This window comes from Dufourea novaeangliae, unplaced genomic scaffold, assembly GCF_001272555.1.
Source record: "Dufourea novaeangliae isolate 0120121106 unplaced genomic scaffold, ASM127255v1 scaffold116, whole genome shotgun sequence".
Lineage (NCBI taxonomy): Eukaryota > Metazoa > Arthropoda > Insecta > Hymenoptera > Halictidae > Dufourea > Dufourea novaeangliae.
In genome coordinates, this window is record NW_015373990.1 from 83,209 (window position 1) to 106,982 (window position 23,774).

At 47.2% G+C, this 23,774-nt stretch overlaps 1 protein-coding gene across 1 annotated transcript in view; it reads right to left on the minus strand.

Annotated features, from left to right (window-relative positions):
* Nucleotides 1-8,728, minus strand: part of LOC107187777 (tropomyosin-1, isoforms 33/34-like) — a 17,025-nt gene extending 8,297 nt beyond the window's left edge. Inside the window, exons 1-2 of the mRNA XM_015575951.1 lie at nucleotides 8,460-8,728; nucleotides 6,945-8,416 (exon numbers count right to left, since the gene is read on the minus strand). Of these exons, the coding sequence (XP_015431437.1) occupies nucleotides 6,945-8,416; nucleotides 8,460-8,728 (1,741 nt within the window). The remainder of the gene's footprint in view (nucleotides 1-6,944; nucleotides 8,417-8,459) is intronic.
* Between the last annotated feature and the right edge of the window lie 15,046 nt (nucleotides 8,729-23,774).

Below are 23,774 nucleotides of genomic sequence, written 5' to 3' on the forward strand. Positions count from 1 at the left end.
AATACCCACTAAACCCTCACGGTGGCCGGGCTCGGCGCTATGCGGGGAGGCACCGGGATCTCTTGCGAACACAACTGGTACCTCCCCAGCGCCAGCTCCGCCAGTTGACGGCGGAGCGCCCTCTCTGTGATGGGGGAAGCGGAGAGCTCCCCCCCCCGGACCGAGGGTGCCAAAGGTCACGCGATCCCAACAGTCCCTTTTAGTCGCCTCTTACGACAGGCAGGGATTACCGTGGGCGTATTCTATTCCCCGCCGCACAGGGAGAGATAGCACTGTATCCATTTCTCAACCAATCCCAGCCTTCGATGCATGTCGTGCTGTAGAGTAACGATTTTTCATATATTCTGCTCTGATTAATGACCACCAAATGTTCCAATTAGGCTACCAATCATAAGCACACCTTTCAACATTGATTGATTCTTCCGAAAAGACAATTGATTTATAAATATCTGTTTTATCGATCGTAAACGTGTGTTCCATAGACATGTAAAGGGTGTTCGATTACTAGTAGGAAAACATTTAAGGGGTGATTCATTGGGGCCAAATAAGACGAAAAACAAGAATAACGAAATTGCGAAAAATGCTTCGTTTGTTAGTTATAAGCGTTTAAAAATTGACACAAATGATGGCAATCCGCACGCACGGAGTGTCAGCGAGGTAGGGTTCGTAAGACTTACCCGGTAGAAGATGTCAATAACTTAGAACAGCGGCGTGCTCCGTTCCAGATAGCAAGCCGCCTTCGTCGATCGACCGTAAGCGGCTGGTGTCATTCATACCTGAATGACTTTTATTTAGGGGGTGACTGTGTGGACCAGCTTGTCCTCCGTCGCGGGGTGTCGAACGATGTTTTTAAACGAGTGCATGCGTTAATTGCTTATCGTTCGAAGATTCGCTCGATAGGATAATATCTTTATTCCTGAAATATTGAATATTGCCTTAATTGCCATTACTGTATGTTTTATGTGCATTGCATATTTTATTACCACTTCGATCTTACTCCAAGTGTTTGAAAATATTCACACACTGCGCGATTAATTAGACCCGCGCGCGGTTCCTCCGTTCTGTTTACCACTGTATACGCTACACAAAACTAACACCCAAAATAAGTAATTTATAACAACTATTTATACTAAGTTTTAACCGGCAATATTTTATAAAACCTGTAATAATTCATAAAATCTACAATATCTAATAACGGCTGCAATAATTAATAAAATCTACAATATTTAATAAAACCTACAATAATTAATTTGCACTACTAATAACAACGACGTACGCTAGACTACTAAATGATCACATAAAATAAAATAAAGAACATTGTTAAACACAGACATTCGGTGTAATATGAACCGTTTCTAACATGGAGTTAGCATTCGACGTATAAAATTGTTAAACACATACATTCAGTGTAATATGAACCATTTCTAACATGGAGCTGGCATTCGACATTGAAAGTTCTTTTTACAAGTTAATGTCAAGAGGGACACCTGAAAACACAATAGGCAAGGTCTTCGTCGATGGCAGTAACACGTTATACGCAATCCGCGGGTGGTCGTCTTGCAGAAGACAAGAGACAGTTTTATAATATCCAGACTCGCACACCCTCGGCATCGTGGCCAAGTGGCCCCGAGGCCCCGAGTGGTGTATAAGAAAAAAATACAGATATTACTCTAAGAATATACGAAAAGAAACGCGACCTTAAAGACACTTTCCCATGCAGCTCTTCCTTCCCAAAAAGTATTGACCATGAAAGAGTGGGGATCGACCTATTCCGCCACATCGATCCTAACGAGGGAGGATCAGTTCAACAATATCAGTTGTCCTTTACGAACGGTGTCCTTTGCATTCTACGGGCAAATAGAGTTCATGTTCGGAATACTAAGTTTTAGTTTATTTAGCGATTACGTAGTGATTATTTAGTAGTGTCGCGTATGTTGTCGTTATAAATAGTGCAAATTAATTATTGTAAGTTTTATTAAATATTGTAGGTTTTATTAAATATTGTAGATTTTATTAATTATTGCAAGTTTCATTAAATATTGTAGATTTTATTCATTATTGCAGGTTTTATTAAATATTGTAGGTTTTATTAATTATGGCGTATTAAAAATTAGTATACATAGTGATAAATTAATTAGTGGAGGTTAAAAATTACTGTTAAGTAGTTTTAAATTAATTATTTTGAGTGTTAGTTTTGTGTAACCTGTAAAGTGTTAAACCCAACGGAGGGACAGCTCGCGGGTCTACTTAATCGCGCAGTGTGTGAATATCTTTTACGGTCGGGACAATCGTGCAGTGTGTGTGGACATTTATCGCGGTCGGGACAATCGCGCAGTGTGTGTGGACATTTTTTGCGGACTTCTGTGGTGTACATGCATGCTCGGATTAATTTCATAGATACTCATGGACAGGACAATTGCTGTACGTGATAACCAGAGGGGGTATTAACCCTCTCTATTCGATAATATTCGTAAGAAGATATTTACATTTCTTGAGAATATTATCGAGTAATCAGACTTAATGCGATACAAGTGGATTCGATTCAAATACCACGGTCACAAGTTATTGACATCTTCTACCGGGTAAGTCTTACGAACCCTACCTCGCTGACACTCCGTGCGTGCGGATTGCCATCATTTGTGTCAATGTTTAAACGCTTATAACTAACAAACGAAGCATTTGTTGCAATTTCGTTATTCTTGATTTTCATCATATTTTGCCCCAAAGCATCACCCCTTAACTTTTGTCCCATTAGTAGTCGAACACCCTGTATAATAGACTGCGCGGCTTATAGTAGGGATGACCCTACCCTGGGGACATAAGGGCTGGAAGGGTCTCGTCCGGGCACGTTGCCTGGGCGAGAACTCCGTTGGAGCTGATGTTCCACCAACACCCGGGCGAACTTGCTCGTCCGGTTCAGGGAATTTCGGCGAAGTTGGGGGCTGTGCAGACGACACGCTGATCATCGCGGTCGGGAGAGAGTGGACGAGGACCATCCGCATTGCGGAGGTGGCGGTGGCACTCATCGTCGCCAGGATCCGGGACCTGGGGTTGCAGATCTCGCCGCCAAAGACGGAGGTAGTCATGTTAGATGGACTGCCTCTGTCGCGGCGGGTCCTCCAGGCCTGGGTCCGAGTAGGAGGCGCCTGTGTCCGGGTCGAGGGACGTATGAAGTACCTCGGCCTCGACCTGGACAGCCGCTGGCGCTTCGAAGGACACTTCGACCGTCTGGTCCCCCGGATTGAGGGCGTGGCGACCCTGTTGGTTCGTCTGCAGCCCAATCTCGGGGGGCCGGAGGAGAGGGTACGCCGCCTCTACATGGCGGTGGTGCGAGCAAAGGCCCTATACGGGTCACCCGTATGGGCCCGGGACCTGATGGCCCGCCGGCGGGGCAGCCGGTTTTGCGGCGGATTCAGCGCTGCATGGCCATCAGGATCGCGAGGAGTACCGCACCATCTCCCACGAGGCGGCGGCCGTCCTGGCAGCGGTCGTGCCCTTTGATTTCCAGGCGGAGGCTGACGCCGATCTGTATCGGTGTCTGCAGGGCCTCCGCCGGAACGGGGTCGACACGCCGGACGACGCGGTCGAGGTGATGAAGCGCCAGTGCCGGCGACTCGCTCATGAAAAGTGGCGGCGCCAGCTGCACGACAGCGGCGCCGCCCGGCTGCGAGTCGTGGGCGCGGTCCTGCCCGTCCTTGATGGATGGCTGGACCGACGGCACTGCAGGCTATCCTACCGGCTCACGCAGGTGCTCACCGGGCACGGATGCTTCGGGGGTACCTGAAGAGGGTTGGAGCCGAGGCGACGGCAGAGTACCACCAGTGCAGCGCGGAGGTTGACTCGGACGTGTTGGAGGAGTGCCCGGCCTTTGCCAGGGAGAGGCGGGCGCTCCGTTTAGAGATAGGGGGAGACCTCTCGCTCCTGGCCGTGGTTGCGGCCATGGTGGGGAGCGGGAGATCGTGGAGGGCGGTGTCCTCCTTCTGCGAGGCCGTCGTCTCGCGGAAGGAGAACGACGAGCGGGACCGCGAGGCGCGCGATACCGCTCGTCGAGAGAGGTGGAGAGCGGGGCGGGGCTTCCCCCCCCCCCGTAGGTGACTCCTCGTTCGCCGGCAGGCGAGGCCTGTGCGTATGGGCGGACGCTTGCGTGGACATCGGGAGCCGGAGCTTCGGCTCCTGTGGCTCCCGCCTTCGTGCGCGCGTCCGTCCTGGCCGCTGGTGCAGTCGGGGTGGGGTCCCCGACTGCATCCAAAGCGGCCCGGTCGTGCCGGCAACGGAGTGCAGTCCTCTGACGCCGGCGGAGTAGAGAAGGGTGGGTGACCGGGGTATCGGTCACCTCTGGGGGGCGTTCGATCGCCCCCACGGAACGGGCTCACCGATAAGGGGAGCACAGGCGGGTCGGTGGCGGTGCGTTCACACGAGGTCCCGACGGCTCGCTGCCGGGCGGCGCCGCTGTCAACCAGCTGGCACGGCCACTGCTCGCGAGCGAGCTGTCGAGCCTGGCGCTTCATTCGTTCGACCTCGTCGTCCGGCGGGTCCGTCCCATTCCAGCGGAGGCTCTGGAGACGCCGATATACATCGGCGTCAGCCTCCGCCTGGAGATCAAAGGGAACAAACCCCGCCAGGACGACCGCCGCCTCATGCGAGATGATGCGGTAGCCCATCACGACCCGGATGGCCATACTGCGCTGGACACGCCGCAATAGCAGCCGGCAGCGCCGGCCGGCCACCAGGTCGTGGGCCCATACGGGATGACCGTATAGGGCCATGGCCCGCACCACCCCCATGTATAGGCGGCGTACCTTCTCATCTGGTCCCCCGAGATTGGGCTAAGACGACCCAGGAGGGTCGCCACGCCCTGAATCCGGGGGACCAGGCGGTCGAAGTGAACTTCGAAGCGCCAGCGGCTGTCCAGAACGAGGCCCAGATATTTCATCCGTTCCCCGATCTGGACGCAGGCGTCTCCTACTCGGACCCAGGCACTAGGGGCTCGCCGAGACAGAGGCAGGCCATGGAACATGACCGCCTCTGTCTTTTGCGGCGAGATGTGCAACCCCAGTGCCCGGATCCGGGCGACAATGAGTGCCACCCCCACCTCTGCCAACCGGATGGTCCTCATCCATTCCCTCCCAACCGCGATGATCAGAGTGTCGTCTGCATAGCAGACGACACTCACACCGGACGGGAGGGGCCCGCGCGGAACCGAGTCGTACCCCAGGTTCCATAACTGGGGTCCCAGTACGGACCCCTGCGGCACGCCTAGGTTGACCCTCCGTCTCTGTATCGAGCCCCCTTGGCCGGGGTACTCGATCCGCCTATCGGCCAGGTAGTCCGACAGCACGACCCGGAGATACTGAGGCACTCCGTGTTCATAGAGTGCCTCCCGGATCGTGTTCCAGCAGATGGTGTTAAACAGATTGGCGATATCCAAAGATATCGCCAGCGCAACACCACCGCTGGAAACTGCCCGGCCCGCCAGGGAACGGATGTGGTCGATCGCATCGAGCGTCGACCGTCCCTCGCGGAAACCGTACTGGCAGTCTGCCAGACCACCCCCAGCCATGCTCCTCGAGAGGCGGGAAGCGAGCACTCGCTCAAAAAGCTTCCCCAGCTCGTCGAGGAATCGGCCTGTAGGCAGACGGAGAGTCTGCGGGCTTTCCCTGCTTCGGGATGAGGACCATCCGGCCCCGCTTCCACGGCAGCGGGGCCCGAGGACGCGTGAGGCCAAACTCAGCGCCCGGCCTGAGATGCCGTCCGGCCCCGGAGCCTTATTGGCCCAGATGCGCGCGACGGCATCCGCGAGCTCCTCTCGCGTGACCCCCAGGTCGGCGGACCAGGTGTTCGGGTCCGCCGGCAGCCCAAGCTGTCGCGAGCCCTCCTCCGGATCAACCGGAAAGAGGGTATCGACGACACGCTCTAGGGCTTGGGGGTCAAGATACTCCGTGACCGGGGCCCAGCCGGCCGCATACGTCCAAGGACGACGCGGTACGACCGGCCCCACGGGTCACGGTCCAGTGTGTCCAGGAGCTCGCTCCAGGCACGGGATTTGGCCTCCCTGACGGCTCTCTGGAGTTCTACCGTTGCTCGTCGGTAGACTCCATAGAGCTCGCGTTCCCTCGCCAGGTCGCGATTCCGTTTCCAGCGGGCCCTGGTGAAGCGACGCCGCGCCGCGTGACAAACGTCACGCAACGCAGCAATGCCGTCGCTCCACCAATACGAGGCCCGCCGGGAGGGCTTCCTGGCTCGGGGCATTGCTGCGTCACACGCAGTGGACAATGCTTCTCGGAGCCACTCGGCCTCCCTGTCGACGTTCGCGACCTGTCCGGCCGGAACTTTCGGCCAGGACACGGCGAGGGACGCAGCCGTAAGCGCGTTCTCGTCTAGGCGCTTGAGCGCCCAGCATGTCGGTCGGAGCGTATCCGGACAGCGAGCGGGGTGATCCCGAGGCGTGGCGGAGACATCAAACATGATGTAGAGGTGGTCACGTGCTCGCAGACCCCCGGTTGAGCAGCCGAAGGTCCGTGCTCGCTGCCCAGTCCTCCACGGCATCACCCCTCGCGTTGGTCCTGGGACTACCCCAAAGGGTCGACTTCGCGTTGAAGTCTCCCAGGACCAATGTTGGACGAGTCGGATCACGGGATATAAAAGCCCGGATCCCGTCCAACAGCGTCTTAAACGCCGCGAGAGGCATGCTCGCGGGAGCGTACACCCCGACCACCGCCAGGCGCCCATAGAGCGCCGTGACGAAGCCGTGCCTGCGCGTCACAGCGCATTACAGCCGCCGACGCGGGCTACCGCAGCCGCCACGGCCGCCGCGGTCACCGACTCGTCCAGGCCGGCTAACCGCATTTCTGAGCATCCGCCTTGGCGGAGCTCTCCGGCCCGGGGACCTCCAATATGGAGGACCCTGTCTGGCCCTTACGGTAGCGAAGGTCGGTGATACCGACCTCCGCTAGGGGCACCCCGGCAACAGCCCGCCGCATCACTTCTGCGTACGGGATCTTGCTGCCGGGGGCCACCGTAAGGGCAATGGCTACCCGCCTCGGCACGCGTGGGGGACGACGGCCCATCGCGTTTGCTAGAGGAAGGCGCCGCCTGCTGCGTTTTGACGACCGCCGCCTTTGGCGGCGCTGGCGCAGCAGCGGCGGCGGCCTTCCTCTTGCGCTCCTTGCGGCCCACCACCTGGGAGCATGACGCATGGCCCTCATCAGGTGGTGGGTCGCCTTCCGCCGGCTTCTGTCGTGGCGGCGGGGCCTGCCTCGCAGGCGGAGGCGGCGGCGGAGGCTGTCCCTCCGCAGCCGGCGCCCGAGGTTTCTTCCGCCTCTTCCTCCCTCCCCGCTTCCTCTTACACCGCTTGCCGGCAACCGCACCGCCCGCGTCCGCGGCACGAGTGCCGCTATCGGCGACGCTCGGCCGCGACCGAGAACGGGCGGGCGGGGCGGCTGAGGAAGGGCGGGGAGCAGCGCGTCGGGACCCTTCCCGGACAGCGCCGACCCCCAGGCCGTCAAGGCACGCCATGAAGCGCGCCTCGAAGGCCGCGAAGAGACGCTCCACGTGCCTCTCCACGACCCTCTTTATCTCCGCGCGGGCGGGCGGGCGCTCCGCGGCCGGCAACTCGCCGGGCACGCCGGAAAACGCCTCGCCCTCCACTCGCGGGGGAGAGAGCGGCGCCGGAGGCGGCGCTGGCTCCACCTGCGCAACGCCGGCGGCAGCGCGTGCAGAGGCTCGCCGAGAGCGGCGCGAGCCAGGTGGCGAGGGCGGCCCCGTAGGCGGGGGCTGCGGCACAGCGACCGGGTCTAGGGTTGGAGCCCCAGTCGCGCCTGCTGCCAGCCCGTCGTCGCGTGCCCGCGACAACGCCTCCGTGGCCTCGAGCCGAGCGCACAGGTGCCTGACCTCGCGCTCGAACTCGACCTCCCTCTCGGAGGCCACCGTCCTCTTCGCTTGTTCGGCGGCAGCGTGTCTGATGAGCAACGCTGCCTCCCGAAGCGAGTGGACGTAGGTCCCCTTAAGGTGTTTGGAGGTCCCTGCCACCTTCTCAACCACCGCTACCTTCTCGGCGATCACCGCCACGAGATCGGGCGTGGGGGCATGCCACATTTCTGCGGCCACCCTCGCCTCGTCCCGGAGCGGCTTGCACGATTGGGACACGCGTGGTGGCGGAACCGTGGGGTCCACCACCGCCGCCTCGTCGTAGAGCTCTAGCTCCTGGCGCTTGAGCTCTAGGAGCCGCTTTTTGGCTTCGGCGAGGCCGACATATACCCCCGTAGTGAGGGGCCGACCTCGCTTCCGCCCCGTCGTCGCCTCGTTCGCGGCGCCCGGGCCGACGGCGTCGCAATAAACCCACGCCGCCGACACCGTGGACGTCGACGCTTCCGAGTCGTCCGATTCGTCGTCGTCGCTAATGGGTGCCCGCGAGGCGCTGCAGGTGAACACACGGCTGCAGCACCCGCGAGCCACCGTACCTAGACGATCCCGAGGCAGCGGCTCGGACTCCTCGTCCCCTCCTCCCGCTCACAGATGCAGGAGCAGACATAGTGCCTGCCCCTGACACCTCTTCGCCAGTTGGCATACCGAGAGCCGTGGCCTGGTGGTCCACCACGGCGTCTACCCGATTGTCGGATAATGACGCGGGGGAGCTCGGGCGAGAACTTCCCTCCGCGCCGGTACTGGAGGATCCGACGTCCCCTGCACCGTAATCGTTCGATCCTGTTGTGTCCATATTCATATTCATTATGGGCCCTTCGGGCGGGCCCAACCCACTCCCAACTTGCCCAGTCGTCATATGTATTCCCATCGTGTGCCAGCTCACCGCGTTCGCGCTCCGCACCCAACAAATTGGTATTCGCAGAAGCGATATCCAACAACTGGGGCGGAGACCCAGGGACCCCACGTGGAGGTGCGCTGAGTGGACTTTGAGCCGGTCGGGCCCCCAACTTCGCCGAAATTCCCCGCACCGGACGAGCAAGCTCGCCCGGGTGTTGGTGGAACATCATCTCCATTGGAGTTCTCGCCCAGGCGACGTACTCCGACGAGACCCTTGCAGCCCTTATGTCCCCAAGACACTAACTATAACCTAACGAACTCCCAACCGTTGGCCACCGTTGGCCAAACATCAATGCTACTGGGGGAAGCGAGACCGAAGGATAGAAGTAGTGATGGGATTTGGAACGCTTCGAATCGATTCGAAACTGTCTTGAATTTGAGCGACAAATTCGAATCGCTTCGAATCTGATTCGAAGCTACAAAAGTCTTGAGAGTCTTGCAAGTCTTGAAAGTCTTGAACGGATTCGAAGTTCCGAGGCAATTCGAAGTCTCGAGCGGCTTCGAAGTCTTGAACGGATTCGAAGTCGTGAGCGGATTCGAGTCTTGAACAGTCTCGGAAATCTTGAGGAAAATGTCTTTTAGGAAAGACAGTGGGAGTGCACTCCTAAGTGGACGTGCCCTCAATGCGTTCGGTCGATTCGTCACGCACAGCCTATCCATGAAAATATACAAACTATCGACGACCCAGACGTCTCGCTAAGAGGCTGTGCGTAGAGAACTCCCAAGATTTCCAAGACCGTTCAAGACTCGAATCCGCTCAAGACTTTGAATCCGTTCAAGACATCGAATCTGGTCAAGACTTCGAATCCGTTCAAGACTTTCAAGACTTTCAATACTTTTGTAGCTTCGAATCAGATTCGAAGCGATTCGAAGTTTTCGTCCATGTATAGATTCAAAACGATTCGAAGCGTTCCAAATCCCATCACTAGATAGAAGTAGAGCTGGAGAAACACCTCTCTTGCTCGCACAACGCAGAGGGAGGGGAGAGAATAACTTCAGGGCGACGAGAACGCATATAATGCCTCCACTACGCCGTAGGAGAATCCCCCACCAACAGCCCCATTAGAAAGATAGAAAAAGTTACATCAGTTATTGTCCTCTCCTTCTAGTGCCGACTTCATCCCTACTATAAGATCACGCAGTCTATTACAGGGGCCTCGCGATTATTGACTCTTTGTTGATATGCGATTATTGTCCAGGCGTCATCCCCACCACTGGGGGTGGGCCGGTGGGGAGGCTGGAACTGGGCAACCGGATACTTTGTTGCCGCGGTGCGCCGAGACGGCTACACGTCCACGAGCCCACGACTGAACGTTGGGAGCCCACAAAAAGGTTACATTCTCGGGTGTTAGTTCAGTTTAGTTTGGCTCATTCCTCCCGGGAGGAGGGAGTTTTGCTACTCCCCCACAAGGCCCGTCTGTGACGTAATGTCGGTAGATATCACACAGCCCTGCAATAGGACTGCGGTGGGCATTACCCGGGGAGACTGTTTCCCCCGGCTTTCCAACCCGACCAACTTTTTTAGGCTTGGGCCACATGGAGGCAGGGGAAGTACTCGCGCAGGGGGCGGAGAATTCTCGGGTGTTAGTGAGACAATACTAATGCAACGATAAAACTTATTTATTTTTGGTTCTTTATGAATGAAACTTTTATGAACATATTGGTGAATTGTTCTGATTGAAATGATACCAAACACGACACAATTTGGGTCATATTCACTTATGATTTATCAGAATCGATAATATACTAATATGAACTATTAACACTTTCTGCATGAGTAAATATGATCCAAATTATGTCATATTTGGTATCATTTTAATCAGAAAAATCTCACCAATATACTAGTAAAAGTTTCATTAACAACGTATCAAAAATAGTAAAGTTTCATCGTTGCATTAGCATTGTCTCGCGCGCCAATGTATGCGCTCGGTAGACTCAATGGGTGGAGCAGGGAATGTACGACGATTAGTTGAAGCGTTCAATCGTTAGCGACTGCCCAGAGAGCTACCGACGAATAAAATGTAGCTGGTTCACCTCCAGTCACACATTTTTATTATTGGCCCAAACGGTACACACACACAATCGGACTCTGTGATCGGCTATAATGTAAACATTGGTCGGCCAGAGCGTGGCAGGCGGGCCACGTAGCCGAATCGAGTAGGAAAAGAAGCTATCTCTCTGTTTTTCACTGGCTTGTCCTTTTCTACGTTCGGAATACTACAAAGACGAGTTACCGAGGCTTGAGCTTCGGGCAAAAAATGTATTCCCGAAGGTTAGGAGCGTCTCGCGTGGTCCACGGTTATACATAGTCCCTGCGCGGACCCGAGTTCGGGACAATAATCGCGAGACCCTTGTATACAGGGTGAGGCACTTAAAACCGGCCACCTGAATAACTTGGCTGCTTTTGGTGATAGGAAAAATGCATCAGGCCAAAATTATTTGGTATCGAGGGGTCTATCATCCGATGTTACTAGTTTCTTGATAGGTGGAGGCGCCAAGGAGATATGAAGGTCATCGCTGTTTTTTTAAATGGAAGGGTATGTTTTTTTACTTACATTCTGATAGAGTATTTCAAGACGAATACAATGATCTATTGGAAAGGTCATTCGTGGTCTGGGTTAAGCCAATTGTGATGGAAAATAATTTACTATCAGCCTGTCAATACCAAATAATTTTGGCCTGATACATTTTTTCCTATCACCAATAGCTGCCACGTTATTCAGGTGGCTGGTTTTAAATGCCTCACCCTGTATATGTCTATGAGTAAACCTTATAGTAACATCTTATGGGACTCGGTGTCCCACAAAAATCGCGCTGGTTCGAGCACACTTTACATAAAAGTTTTTGACTTCAAGAACTACATTTGACATCATGATGTCGCATAGCACACATACACCCGTGACTGCATATAGCAATACATACAAACATTATTGCCCCGGCTTCGCTAGAAAGTAAGTTCGGTTCTGCTTTTCTCGAGCGGCCTGAACGGAAATTTGACACACAGTATGCCTGGTATAAGTGTACGCATGCTATTACTAATCTAACTATTGAAAATACGAAAAAATATTTTATATAAAAGTTGTTTGATTTAACGGACCAAACTTAATAGAACATTTTAATTTTTTTTAATTGTTATTTGTAGAGATTTTAATACCAATGTAATCTTTTTAAACGGAACTATATGTTTTCATTAATGTCGTCTTATTTAGCATTTCAAGATGAATTCAACGACATATTTGAAAATTCTGTTTCAATAATAATTTCTCGAATAACTGTATGAAAGGAAAAAAGACGGTACCAAGACTTGGTATTTGTCATTGTTTCAAAATGAAAATCTAAGAGACGCGTTCGTCCAAAATAAATAGAACAGGGCGCTCTAGCACCATACTGCGAGTCTGCCAACGATTACGTGCGCCCAACACCGATTTGCTAGTTTCGTCCCTGAATTTCGCGACCGTGGTGCGTTAGAGCGCGTGCGTTAACGTATTTACGGAATCTGCGCAACTCTGTTCGAACTGTCGATTATGTATCGATATTCTTGGAACCAATCCGGCGCTTCTTTGAAAAATCCTAACGAATTTGAACTAAATCCTTTTTTGAACTTTCAAATATGTCGTTGAATTCGTATTGAACTACCCAATAACATGATAATACTAAATATATATAGTTCCTTTATAAAAATTACATTATTATTAAAGTCTCTCTAAATAACAATTAGAAAATAATTCAAATATTCTGTTAAGTTTATTCCATGACTTTAAACAACGTTCACATGAAACATTTTTTTGCATATTCAATAATTACAGAAATAATAGCGTGTATATACTTAAACCGGACATAATACTGTACAGGGTGTTTGAAAATTCAGTGTCACGGCTACCATAGCGTTATTCTATACCTCTGGATCGGTAGAGATTTGCAAAAGAAAGCGACCGCAAAAGTGACCTTTACCTCGAAATTCAAGGTTAAGCTATTTTATTATCGCATCGTATTCTACTCATCATGGGGGATCTCGGGAATCGTCTATCAAGACTCGTCAGTGGGGCTGACGGTGGACGACCCCTAGACGAAACGCCATCTTTTTGAACTGCCTGCAGTCCTCATTCATTGAGATTGTAGGCAGGTCCTTCTCGACAGGTTTGTAATACGTGTGATAAGAGACAGACGACGTAGACGAGGACTCACGTCGACGGTCGCACGTCATTGGCCAAGATGCGAGGAGTGAGAGAGACACAAGTACCGTAGGTGTCTCGCGATCGCGGCAACACCGCGAAAACACGGGCCTACCTCCCAGGCATCATCTTTCGAAAAACAGACCATAGGTTATACGAAGAAATAATTACACTCTCCAGTAAAATATTGGTCCTGCAACAACAATTGCACGCCTCTTATAGATTGTTTTGGTATAAACGGAACTTCATTAAATTGCGCATTTGAAGTGTCAATATCGTGGAAAAAAAGAGAGCAAAGGGGAATGGTTTTTAAAACTACAATAACATTTAATACATACTATAAAACAAAAAAAAATTAAAAGTTTGTTTGGCAGTGTTAGAAGGAAGAAAAATGTTAAAAAATTAATATTGGACAGTGTACTTACACAAAATGAAAATACACTTTCTTATGATACGTATCAACCCCTTCGCATCTATGGACGAGATATCTCGCGAGTCTTTGCATTGTACTGTTTAGCGATGCTACAAATAGGATATTTAATAAATATGTATTTTGAGTAGTAAATATTGGTAAACAGAGATGCGAAACGACTCGTTCGAAGAGTCCAATGAACGACATGGAATCGCGAAATATCTCGTTCGCGATAGCAGGAGAGACAAACTTTGTGTTTCGTGATTTACCGTTGTTGTTTTCGGACACATTTAAATTCGAAAAAGGTCAACAAACGATTGAAAACGCTTGTATAACAATAATTTCTTTTATTGGTATATCTGTATAATACATAAGATACATGTAGTCTTTAATATTTCCCTCAATTGTTTCATATAGACACTTCACAGTTGGTGATACTGTAACCGTATTTTTGACTGTCCCTGTTCGGGCGCCAATTATGTAACCGTATTTTTGACTGTCCCTGTTCGGGTATTAATTATGTAACCATATGTTTGACTCTATCGCGGAATACTATATATATGTATATATTTTGTGAAGGCCGGTTACCTTCCCTTGACGGATCAACCCGGTGAATTCCCGTGCTATCGCGTAAAGGTGAGGTTCGAGTCTCCGGTACTCGGAGGACGGAAGTGGTGGTGTGAATGTGTCAGAAAATTATAGATTTAATCTGGTAGAATTGATATATATTCTGTTAGTTCCGATATTTTACAATTCCCGATTCGATCTCGCGAATTGGACGTTCGTCCAAGATGGGCGGTATGTTATTCACACGAACGCGCCCATTACACGGTGTCTTTGCCAATGTATCGTGAGAGGCGAATGCATGCGTGAATGTAATTGATAGTGTACAGAAATCTGTCCCACCAACCAATGATCCTGCCACACGTGGAAGGACTTCTTGGATGGAGACACGTGCTAAACCTCGGTTGGTCAGCAGCACCTAAGACTTCGGCTTGAGGCACGGTTTCGTGAGCTCAGAGCTTCTATCCGGTACTGGTAGAAAAACTTTGGTCGCCCTCAATCTAGAACACTCCTATGGGGTTTCAATGTTCCCCGGTGCATCTGTCGCAGCAACCAATAATCCTGCCAATAAATTGGGAGGACGTCTTGGATGGAGACGCGTGCTAAACCTTGGTTGGTCAGCAGCACCTAAGACTTCGGCTTGAGGCACGGTTTCGTGAGCTCAGAGCTTCTATCCGGTACTGGTAGAAAAACCTCGATTGCACTTCCGCTCTACGCTTGTCACGAGTAATCGATCCCTGCGTGGATTGGTTACTCGTGCTCAAATTCTAGCACAGAACATTGGCAAAGAATTACCTAATTGAATTACTTACACTAGCGTTAGGCGAGACGTATAGGTTTGAAACGAAGGTTGCGCTATTCGACGTTCGGCGTCGTTACAAATATATATATACCCGTTAGTACGGCGGGCTCTAATGCCCAAACGGCGCGAGCGACTCAAGCAGCAGGATCACGATATTACCTCTCACGTTAACACGTATAGAGTCGGTGATTACCTGGCTTCTCTGGCTTTTAACCTAGATATGCTTGATTCTCACAGTTATCGATTTCTGAATTAAATATGAATTGCTATGGTTGTATATTGAAAGAATCGTTATTTTGTAATTTGTTAATGTATAAAGAAAACGGGTGACTGCTACGCTGTTGCTTCCAGTAGGTGATAACTGTGTTAATCACGCATAGTTCGGTTACGATACGGTTGCTACACGGACTCTGCTGCTTGAGACGCGCACGCGGAAAAGACACACGAGCCGGTTACTATTCACGTCTTCGTAACTCGCCTAACGGACTCTACTACAGAAGAACACCTGAACTGGATCGCGTCCAGACGTAGAGTGAAGATCGACAGCCGCGTATCGACCTCCTTCGATCGAGATTTGGTGGGGCATGGTGCGCACGCACGCTTCGCTATCACGTGGTATCTGTGCTGCTCGGATCTCACGCGCATATTTAACGTATCGTCGCGTATCGATGTTGGTGGGGCGCTTCCCCTTACTCGTGCCTATCCTTCCCCTCTCATATTTCGGGTTATACATATATGTACGGTTTCAATACTGGGATCGTTATTTTCATTTTCCTTTCAATACTTCGGTGATTCTAATATCGAATCTTTCATGGTATCGAAACATCCCTGATCGTACTTATAAAGCGCATTTACTGTTAAAAAAAGTTATAAGTCACAGTTCGTTAACTGACAGAAGCTGTAGTTTTTGACCTAATAAATGCCGCATGGTATGAACATGCATTTGTCTCATCTTAGTTTCACTACTACTTTTGACAAAATTTTCGAATATTAATTTTCATGCATGTGAACAGTGAAAGTAATAGTGTTAACGGGATGGGCTACGTGAAGGCGTGAAAGAAGGTTTTTCCCATCCCCGAGTACGTTCAGTGTTCAGTTATGTATATATGTGCAAACTACTACAAAACCTTCACCGAACAAAAAGATTGAAATGAGCAAAGAAAAATGTATTATTGTTTAGTAATCATGCCTAAAGTTAAGAAAAATAATGAGAAGAAACTTCTAAATCAGAAAAAGAAGGAATATTGTAACGTTGAAAATACTCAGAATCGTGTTAGGAATATGGAACTAAAGCAATAATATATTGAAACAAACTATGCAGAACTAAAGCAATAATACATAGAAATGAAGCATATAGAACTGAAGCAATAATATAGAAAATATGTGATATATACATACACAGTGAAACACATAGCGAGTGCAAGCTAATGCAAAAGATGCAAAGCAGAGCTAAATTGTAAAGTTTACTTGCACGATTACTGCTAAGAACAGTAAAATACGTTAAACATATCGTAAATGCGACAATGTTGAAGGATTTCTTCAATTCTGCAAATCTCAGTCGTTCTCTGAACCAATTTGTATGTTTAAACATTTTTGCTTTTAATGCCGAATATGTCATTTTTTTCGAAGATTTGTACATTCATCATCGGTATACTACTGCGAAAAACTTTGTTCTACATGATAGGAAATGAAGGGAAACATTTTTTCCAATATATGATACTTACTACGCAATTTTTAATATGTTGCATCAAATACTTGATTGATAACCCTAAAAATTGTTGAAAAACGTTGACTGGGGATGCAAAGGTTTCTAAAGTCAATGTTATCGTTTATTACGTAGGCTTCCATCTAATCATCGAGACCGCTGTTAACCAGCCATGTAATACATCGATCATTGTCATTAGTGGGAAAAAAATGAAATAAAGTGCCATCCGTTACATTTCGGTTTATTAAAACGCAATTAGGATGTGAACACTTCATGAAAACGTGTTTTAATGGTCTGACGTTCCAATGCTCTACAAATTATACTTATACATATAAGAAAGCATGAGCATTAGCAACTAAGGTAGACAAATTTGTAAATAAACCTGTAGTCGGCGTCCACTAAAATGATAAAACCACTGGAAAGCTTCTCTTATAGTTGAAATACTGAAATCATACAGTTTAATGAAATTTTGCACAAATTCTATTAAATGTTCGTCATCCATGCTTCTTTTCCAGTGTCAACTGTTCTTATGTAGTAAATAATTAAGTGAAATCCTGTGAAGAATGCCGCGATGTTGATCGCTAGGAAACTGAGTCCACAGTCAACAGATTTTGATTTGCCTTGACCGAACCGCGTACTGTGAATGCTGTTATTGGAGTACATGTGAGCGATATTGACAGATGTGATGTCTGATTTCATGTGATCCGACCATAATGTGACCGCTAGTGTGAATCCAGCACTAGCGTCGTCATCGCTCGAAACATTGTCATATCTGACATGCTATTTTGGTTCATGCATCGAGCGAGCGAACAAGCGATCGTAAGGGCAAAAGGGAAAGAATCAGGGGGAGGACGATAAACAGATAGAGAAGGAGAGAACAGTATGAAAAGCTTAGGGGGGTCATGGGTGGGGAGGGAAACGGAACAAAAGAGAGATACGTCAGGGAGATCGGGAACGAGAAACGAGGAATGAAGGTTAGAGTGAATGAGAAAGATATTGAAGGCGCGAGATACGTTATCTGAATTCAAAGCAGACGTTGTAACAATGTTTCACGTTCACTAGCATCAACTGCACGCGAGGTATCGAATTCGCAGCATACGTGCATGAACGTTGTGTAATGGAATTGACGTGAGGGTAAAAAGTACTTTTATAAAAGGCAGCACTCGTAAACTCAACAGAAACTTTATTCGTGTTCTCTGCTCGGCTGCCAGAATATGTCTAACGCAAATCAGTGGGAAATGCCTCATAAACGCATTTCTGGGGTGGGAAAAACCCAAATTCCATTGGCTCTTCCCTTAAGATAAACTATATTTCTTAGGGTGACGAAGAGAAAGTTTTCTCAGCGGATGATTGGAGACGGTTTCCGCTTTATAGTTTCAAGGACCGGAAGTTTAGCGTGTAACAGACTGGCTTAAAATCTATCCTAACGTAGTATAATGTAGAAAATACAAAATGATAGAAACTATAAAAAGTAAATATAACATGGTTACATTACAGTTGCATCCAGTAGATCGGCAGTCGTATCCGTTTGTTCATATTAAAGATGACGCTTATAACAGAGCAACATGTGGCTGGTTACCTCGACATCGTCGACGGTTTCCTCTAATTTTTCCTTACTCCGCGCGCCCCTTGCCCGCTTCTTCTTCCTATTTTACTTCAAAGGTTCGTTTTCTCCACGATTTCCCCGTAAACCATTTGCATGCATGTGTTTTTCATAAAGTTCCAAGCCGATGCGTTGCAGATCGTAACTCACCTACGAAAGTTTGCATATCGACTTTTTTGTCAGGTGCCTTAAAATGCGGCTGAAAATAAATATCGTGTGTAATACATGTATATGGGTGGCATTGATTCCGCGAGAGAATAATTCGTCATCTAGATTGTAAGTTTGAAAAACGAACGTTTATCTTTTTAACTAGAACCTTGATTATATATGTTTCTAAAATGGCAATTGTACTTGTACTCCTTTTCTGTTTTCTTCAAATCACGTAGTTGTTTATTGCTTCCTGCCTCCTGTTTTATACATTATCTCTGTTATTTCACCCAGAGTCTGTATCGGTTCTTTCCTCTTACCTTTTTCCTCCACCTCTGTATCTATGTTTTTTTTCCTGGGTTTATCAGAATAGTCCAGGTTTCACATCTTCTGGCGTTAATCCAGTTTTCGCCAGTTGCGAACGCAACCTCGCACTGACGTTGTATACGGACAAGTTTGTCAGTGAAACGAGCGCTATTAAATCCTAACTGTGTTCGTAAGAGCGTACCGAGCGGCAATGCGAAGTGAATGCACACATTGAATAAATTAGAGAGCTGGATAAACACGCGAGAATCAGCATTAACGTCCCGGCTGGAGAACTCTGGTTCCTCTGCCACCCTGCCTGGCACTACCCTTCTTCCACAGTCGTCTGTAACAGCGAGCTTTCCGTTATTGTTGCCGGATGAAAGAGGCTAACGCGTTGCACGACTAGTTTCACTTGCTAAAGTCGCTTCCACGTCGTGTGGATATAGAAAATTTCATTCGTATCGTCGCTACACAGTTGATAACAGAATCGCGTATAAATGAAATCCTATTGAAGCAATTCGAGTAACTGTCCCGGAGTTTTAGGTGCTCGACAAATTTCCCCTTAGCGAGCAATTAAATCGCGGCGAACCAGTTAATGGGAGAAACTCGTCCTGACGAATTAGCCAATTTCCCGGACTGACAATCTATGAACGCTTTCGTATATCTTGACGAGACTGTACCTCGCGGTCCACAATATTCAGACCGTAGCCTAACCCCGGTGCAGCTCCTGGCATGAGGTGGAGATGGTAAAGCAATGTAATTAATAGAGAATACAATGGGTGTCTTGCGAAGGTCGGGACGAATGGGGGTGGTACTGAGGCAGGCGTGGCAGAGACAGGGACGCAGAAACCAAGTAGTGCAATGGGGGGGGGGGGGGGGGGAAGGTCACAATAGGGCCTTCTTCTGTATTGTAGATGGTAACACAGGGGTGCAGCCCTTCATACACGAATTTCAGAACGACGCCCAAGTATAGTTTGTCTGCCACCGAGACTTATTTCACGGCGAAAGCATTGTCTGTGTTTGTGTCCTCCTGGTCACTGTTTTTTTGCAACGTGAATCTTTGTTCCCCTCGGCTAACATCAGCTTTCAGTTTATACTGTTCTGTAATTAATCCTTCATATTTTTTTGTTTATATCTTAAATATGGTTTTATACGTATACGCGTCTGTTACAGTTCATACACTTTTGAAGTTGCACAGAGCGTTCCATTGAATGTAAATACCCTGTGTACTTTCCTTTGCGTTGTAATGATACAATAGGAGTTATGAAAGATAAGTTTCACGGTACAAGTATGCTACATAATAAAGAAAACATTTTTTTCTAAGTAAATTTGTTTTGAGATTTTAAAATCATTTTTTTAAATGAAGCTTTGTGTTTCTACTTACTTAACAATGTAATCGGCATACTTTATGGGAGCATGGCCATACTACAGTGACCAAATATGTTTGTGCTATTCTTAAAATGATTGAAACTCCTAATTCTGATCTTTTTCAATTAAACGCAACTATTTACAGTTATTTAAATTTGTTTATTTAACAAGTAAATCTCAGATTTCTTTAAACCACAGAGTGATTTCTAGCTTTGGGCCCTCAGTAAACAGTCCGCTATGGCAATACTGTTAACACTCTGATTATCATGTCACTCGTATGTATGTGTGATGCGCTTTTTAGTCTGACGTTAAAAATGAATACAATACGTATGGTAAAATTTTAAGTGAAAATAACAGTAGAATTATTTATTAAGCAGTCAAAAGGACTGGTTAATGCAACCTTACATATAACAACGATAAAAATGTTATAACAATGCATTTTCTTAGATATTTCATAACTTGTATAGTAATATGAAAATAAAGAAATTAGTTCATTTATAGATTAGAATATTTTCAAAAGGATGTCCTGTGTATTGATACGGCAGAAATACATATACATTCATGGTCGATAGTCCTAGTGTTAATTCTATTTGCGATCACGATGTTCAACAAGATTAAAAAAATTAGGACTACAAATGTTGAACTATAGTTTTCTTTTCATAGTGTTGGATGACCAACCTTCTGATTCATTGAAACGCCCTAACTGAGAAACATAATCGAACGGCTGCTTCCAAAACATCTTATTGTAAGAAACAAGGTGTTTCCTAATCGAGAATCGTTAAGGGGGGAGACTCCTTTGGGGCCAACTCCGAATCGATCGAAGCGCGAATATAAACAACCGGACGCCAGCGGAAACACAAAATCGATAATTGGGACGGCTTGATAATACGACATCTAGCGGCAGTACCCACAAATAAATTTGGTTCCCCGTTACCATCAAGCTGGGTTTGTGTATTTCCTACGCGAAGACAGTGTTGCCGGAAAGTATCGTGTTTCTGACGCTGTTGCCTCATGTCCCGCATGCAATTCTACCCGTGAGGAGAACGATGGAATAGCTACAGCCTACAGCTCGTGGCGAGATTTCGATTCTCGCCGAACGTCCAAGGCCAGCGACCGACCCATCGGCATACAATGTAAACAGACGTAGATGAGATAAGGAATGACGCACGAATGAAAATTTACACTTTTACAATTTGCAATATATTTTAATGAAAATGTCATGAATGAATTGAAGAAATTCTCCCGATTAAAATGCGTCCAAATTCGAGTGTAATTGGACAATTGTTACTCATACGTAATGTTGCGGATGAAAATGATATATTATTGAAAATAATCCGAATGATGTCGTATTTGGACTCATTTCCACCGACAGAATCTCCTCAGTTCATTCGTGACACTTTAATGAATGTATACTGAAAACTATAAAAGATTAAATTTGCATTCATGCGTTTCATTCCTTATCTGTTTACATTGTATTTCGATCGTCAGTCGCTGGCCTCTCGCCCGGCGCTCAACAGCCCATTTATTCCTGCTGGCCAAAGTTAGTCGAAGGAACAGTCAAGCGACAATGTTCTTTAGCTAACGATGAGCTGAGGCAGACAAAAAAGTTTAAAAAGCCGCAAATCGATGTGATTCATATTGCACTATCCAAAATTCTATGCTGCTTATTTATTCACGGTATATTACAGTCTAGTCTGCATATACGAACTAAAATATGATTTGCAATATAAAACTGCCCGCGCGAGAGCGGGTACGTCAGCTAGTTATCCATAAAATGATTTGAATGTTTATGAGAAGTTAAAGATTAGTCTAGATAATTAAGTTTTAATGATTTAATTGTAATTAGTTGTTTCACAATGTACAGGGAAATGTTTGACAAAACACGCACAAAAATAGTAACAGACACTTTTTTCAACTTTTTTATCTTAGCCTATAATGAACATTCGAAATATGCCTCTTGTAGACTTATATATCTAAGAAAAAGAAAAGTGAAGCTGCGATGTTACAGTTTCCTTATTGCCATGACTAAGTATATCATTACTATCTATGTATATATATCAATAATACTGCTTAATAACAATAGTGAAATCGAAAGCTGGTTTTATGACCATTCTAGTCGACGTTCAACGAAACAGTATTCCTGTCTCTTCGTTTTCGATCGACACCCGATGGTGACTTTCAGAGTGACCTAGGTCAGGCCACCATTATCGGGCCCAGTCATAACAAAATTCGTCGGTCAAAGCAAAGAAGCTACGAGCACCGAAGTAGTAAAAAATCTTCAGGTTTATAAGTCGAAAGTACGAGTTTTTTAGTTTTGTAACTTATTTGTAACTCTAACTTGTAAGTCTAACCACTTTTAATAGTTTGTAACTTATACCCTGCAATTTTCAGCGTGTATGTATCTTAATTAAGTGTATAAGAGGTATTTGTTAAATTTTCACTATAGGATCAGAAAAAAAATGAAAAAAGAACTTCTTAATATTTTTACTATTTTCTTCGCTATTCCAACAATTGTAATGTTTTCGAAATAACGAAAACATGTCATCTAATAAGTTAATCCTTCTAGCTTCTCAAAAAAACTCAAGTCGTTTGGTCCAATTTTTAAAACAAAATACGTACTGGAACAGGTGCAGACGCAGCGAAGATGATACGCTAAGTACGCATGCGACAGCAATCAGTTGTTAGTACAAAATCTATCTCCGCTGGGCGACGAATGAAAGATTGACAGAGCGTATGCGATTAATTGTGTTCCTTTTGTGTCTCTTTTATGAAATATTTGTGTAAGTATATAACACCTGCGTCAATTATGTCAATAAAAAATAAATAAATATCATTTCCAACAAGAGATTTGTATAGTATTCCATGTTTTTCGTATGTGGAATACCCGGAATATATATTGTGCCATTTTTACAATTTGTTTCTCGAGAATATCATGTCAAGTATCTCGTATGTAATTTCATTAATTAAAAAAATAAGCATCATTGCAAGTACGAATAAGAAGGTTCATCCTTGCACACATTAGTACGTATTGTTTAATTCTCGGATTTCTTTCCCTCGCGTCGTTCTTTTCCTACGTTCCGCGAGAATCGAAATCTCGCCACGAGCCGTAGGCCGTAGCTGTTCCATCGTTCTCCTGACGGGCAGAATTGTCGAATGGCAACAGCGTAACAAAACAATCGATACGATCCACCACGTGTTGCGAGGTTACATTTATCGACTCCCTCTGTTTTATCGATGCTCGTGGTAACGCAGGCTAAAGTGACTGACAAATACCATAAACGCCTCTAGCGGAGAATCCTTGAACTATACCACTGTTTATTTCTGCGTCTGGACGCATCAAATCGTAGGAACCAACTTGTGCCTTCCAGAAGTGATAAAGTGACTCAAATCGAATTTCCACGATAGTGTGATAGTAGTCTACAGGGTGGTCTGGTCTGCGTTTGACGAGAAAACCATTAAATCGTGAGATATTTGACAAAATGTGACTTGTGCAGCCATCTTGTGTGTTTTCATCGGCGTCAGTCACAATCGCATACTTTCTAAAATTCTAATTCTTTCAATTAGAATGTGTTTATTGGCGTTTATACGGACCAGACCACCCTGTAGGGAAGTCTACCCGTGAGTTCTATACCAGTGAAAAGTGTATTTGTGCAATTGTCGCGGCTCAAGTTGGTTCCTACGAAATCGAACGTCTCTCTTGCACATCGCATATACATACACGGTTCCCGTTGATTGTGTGAGTGCACGGACACAGCGCACGGGCCACGGAGTCTCCCCCCTTAATTGCAGGATTTTAAGAATACACGCAGTCTAAGAACGCCACTATTATAAAAACTGTGGTGCATATTTCTAACGGAGAGGAATGATTTTTTCAT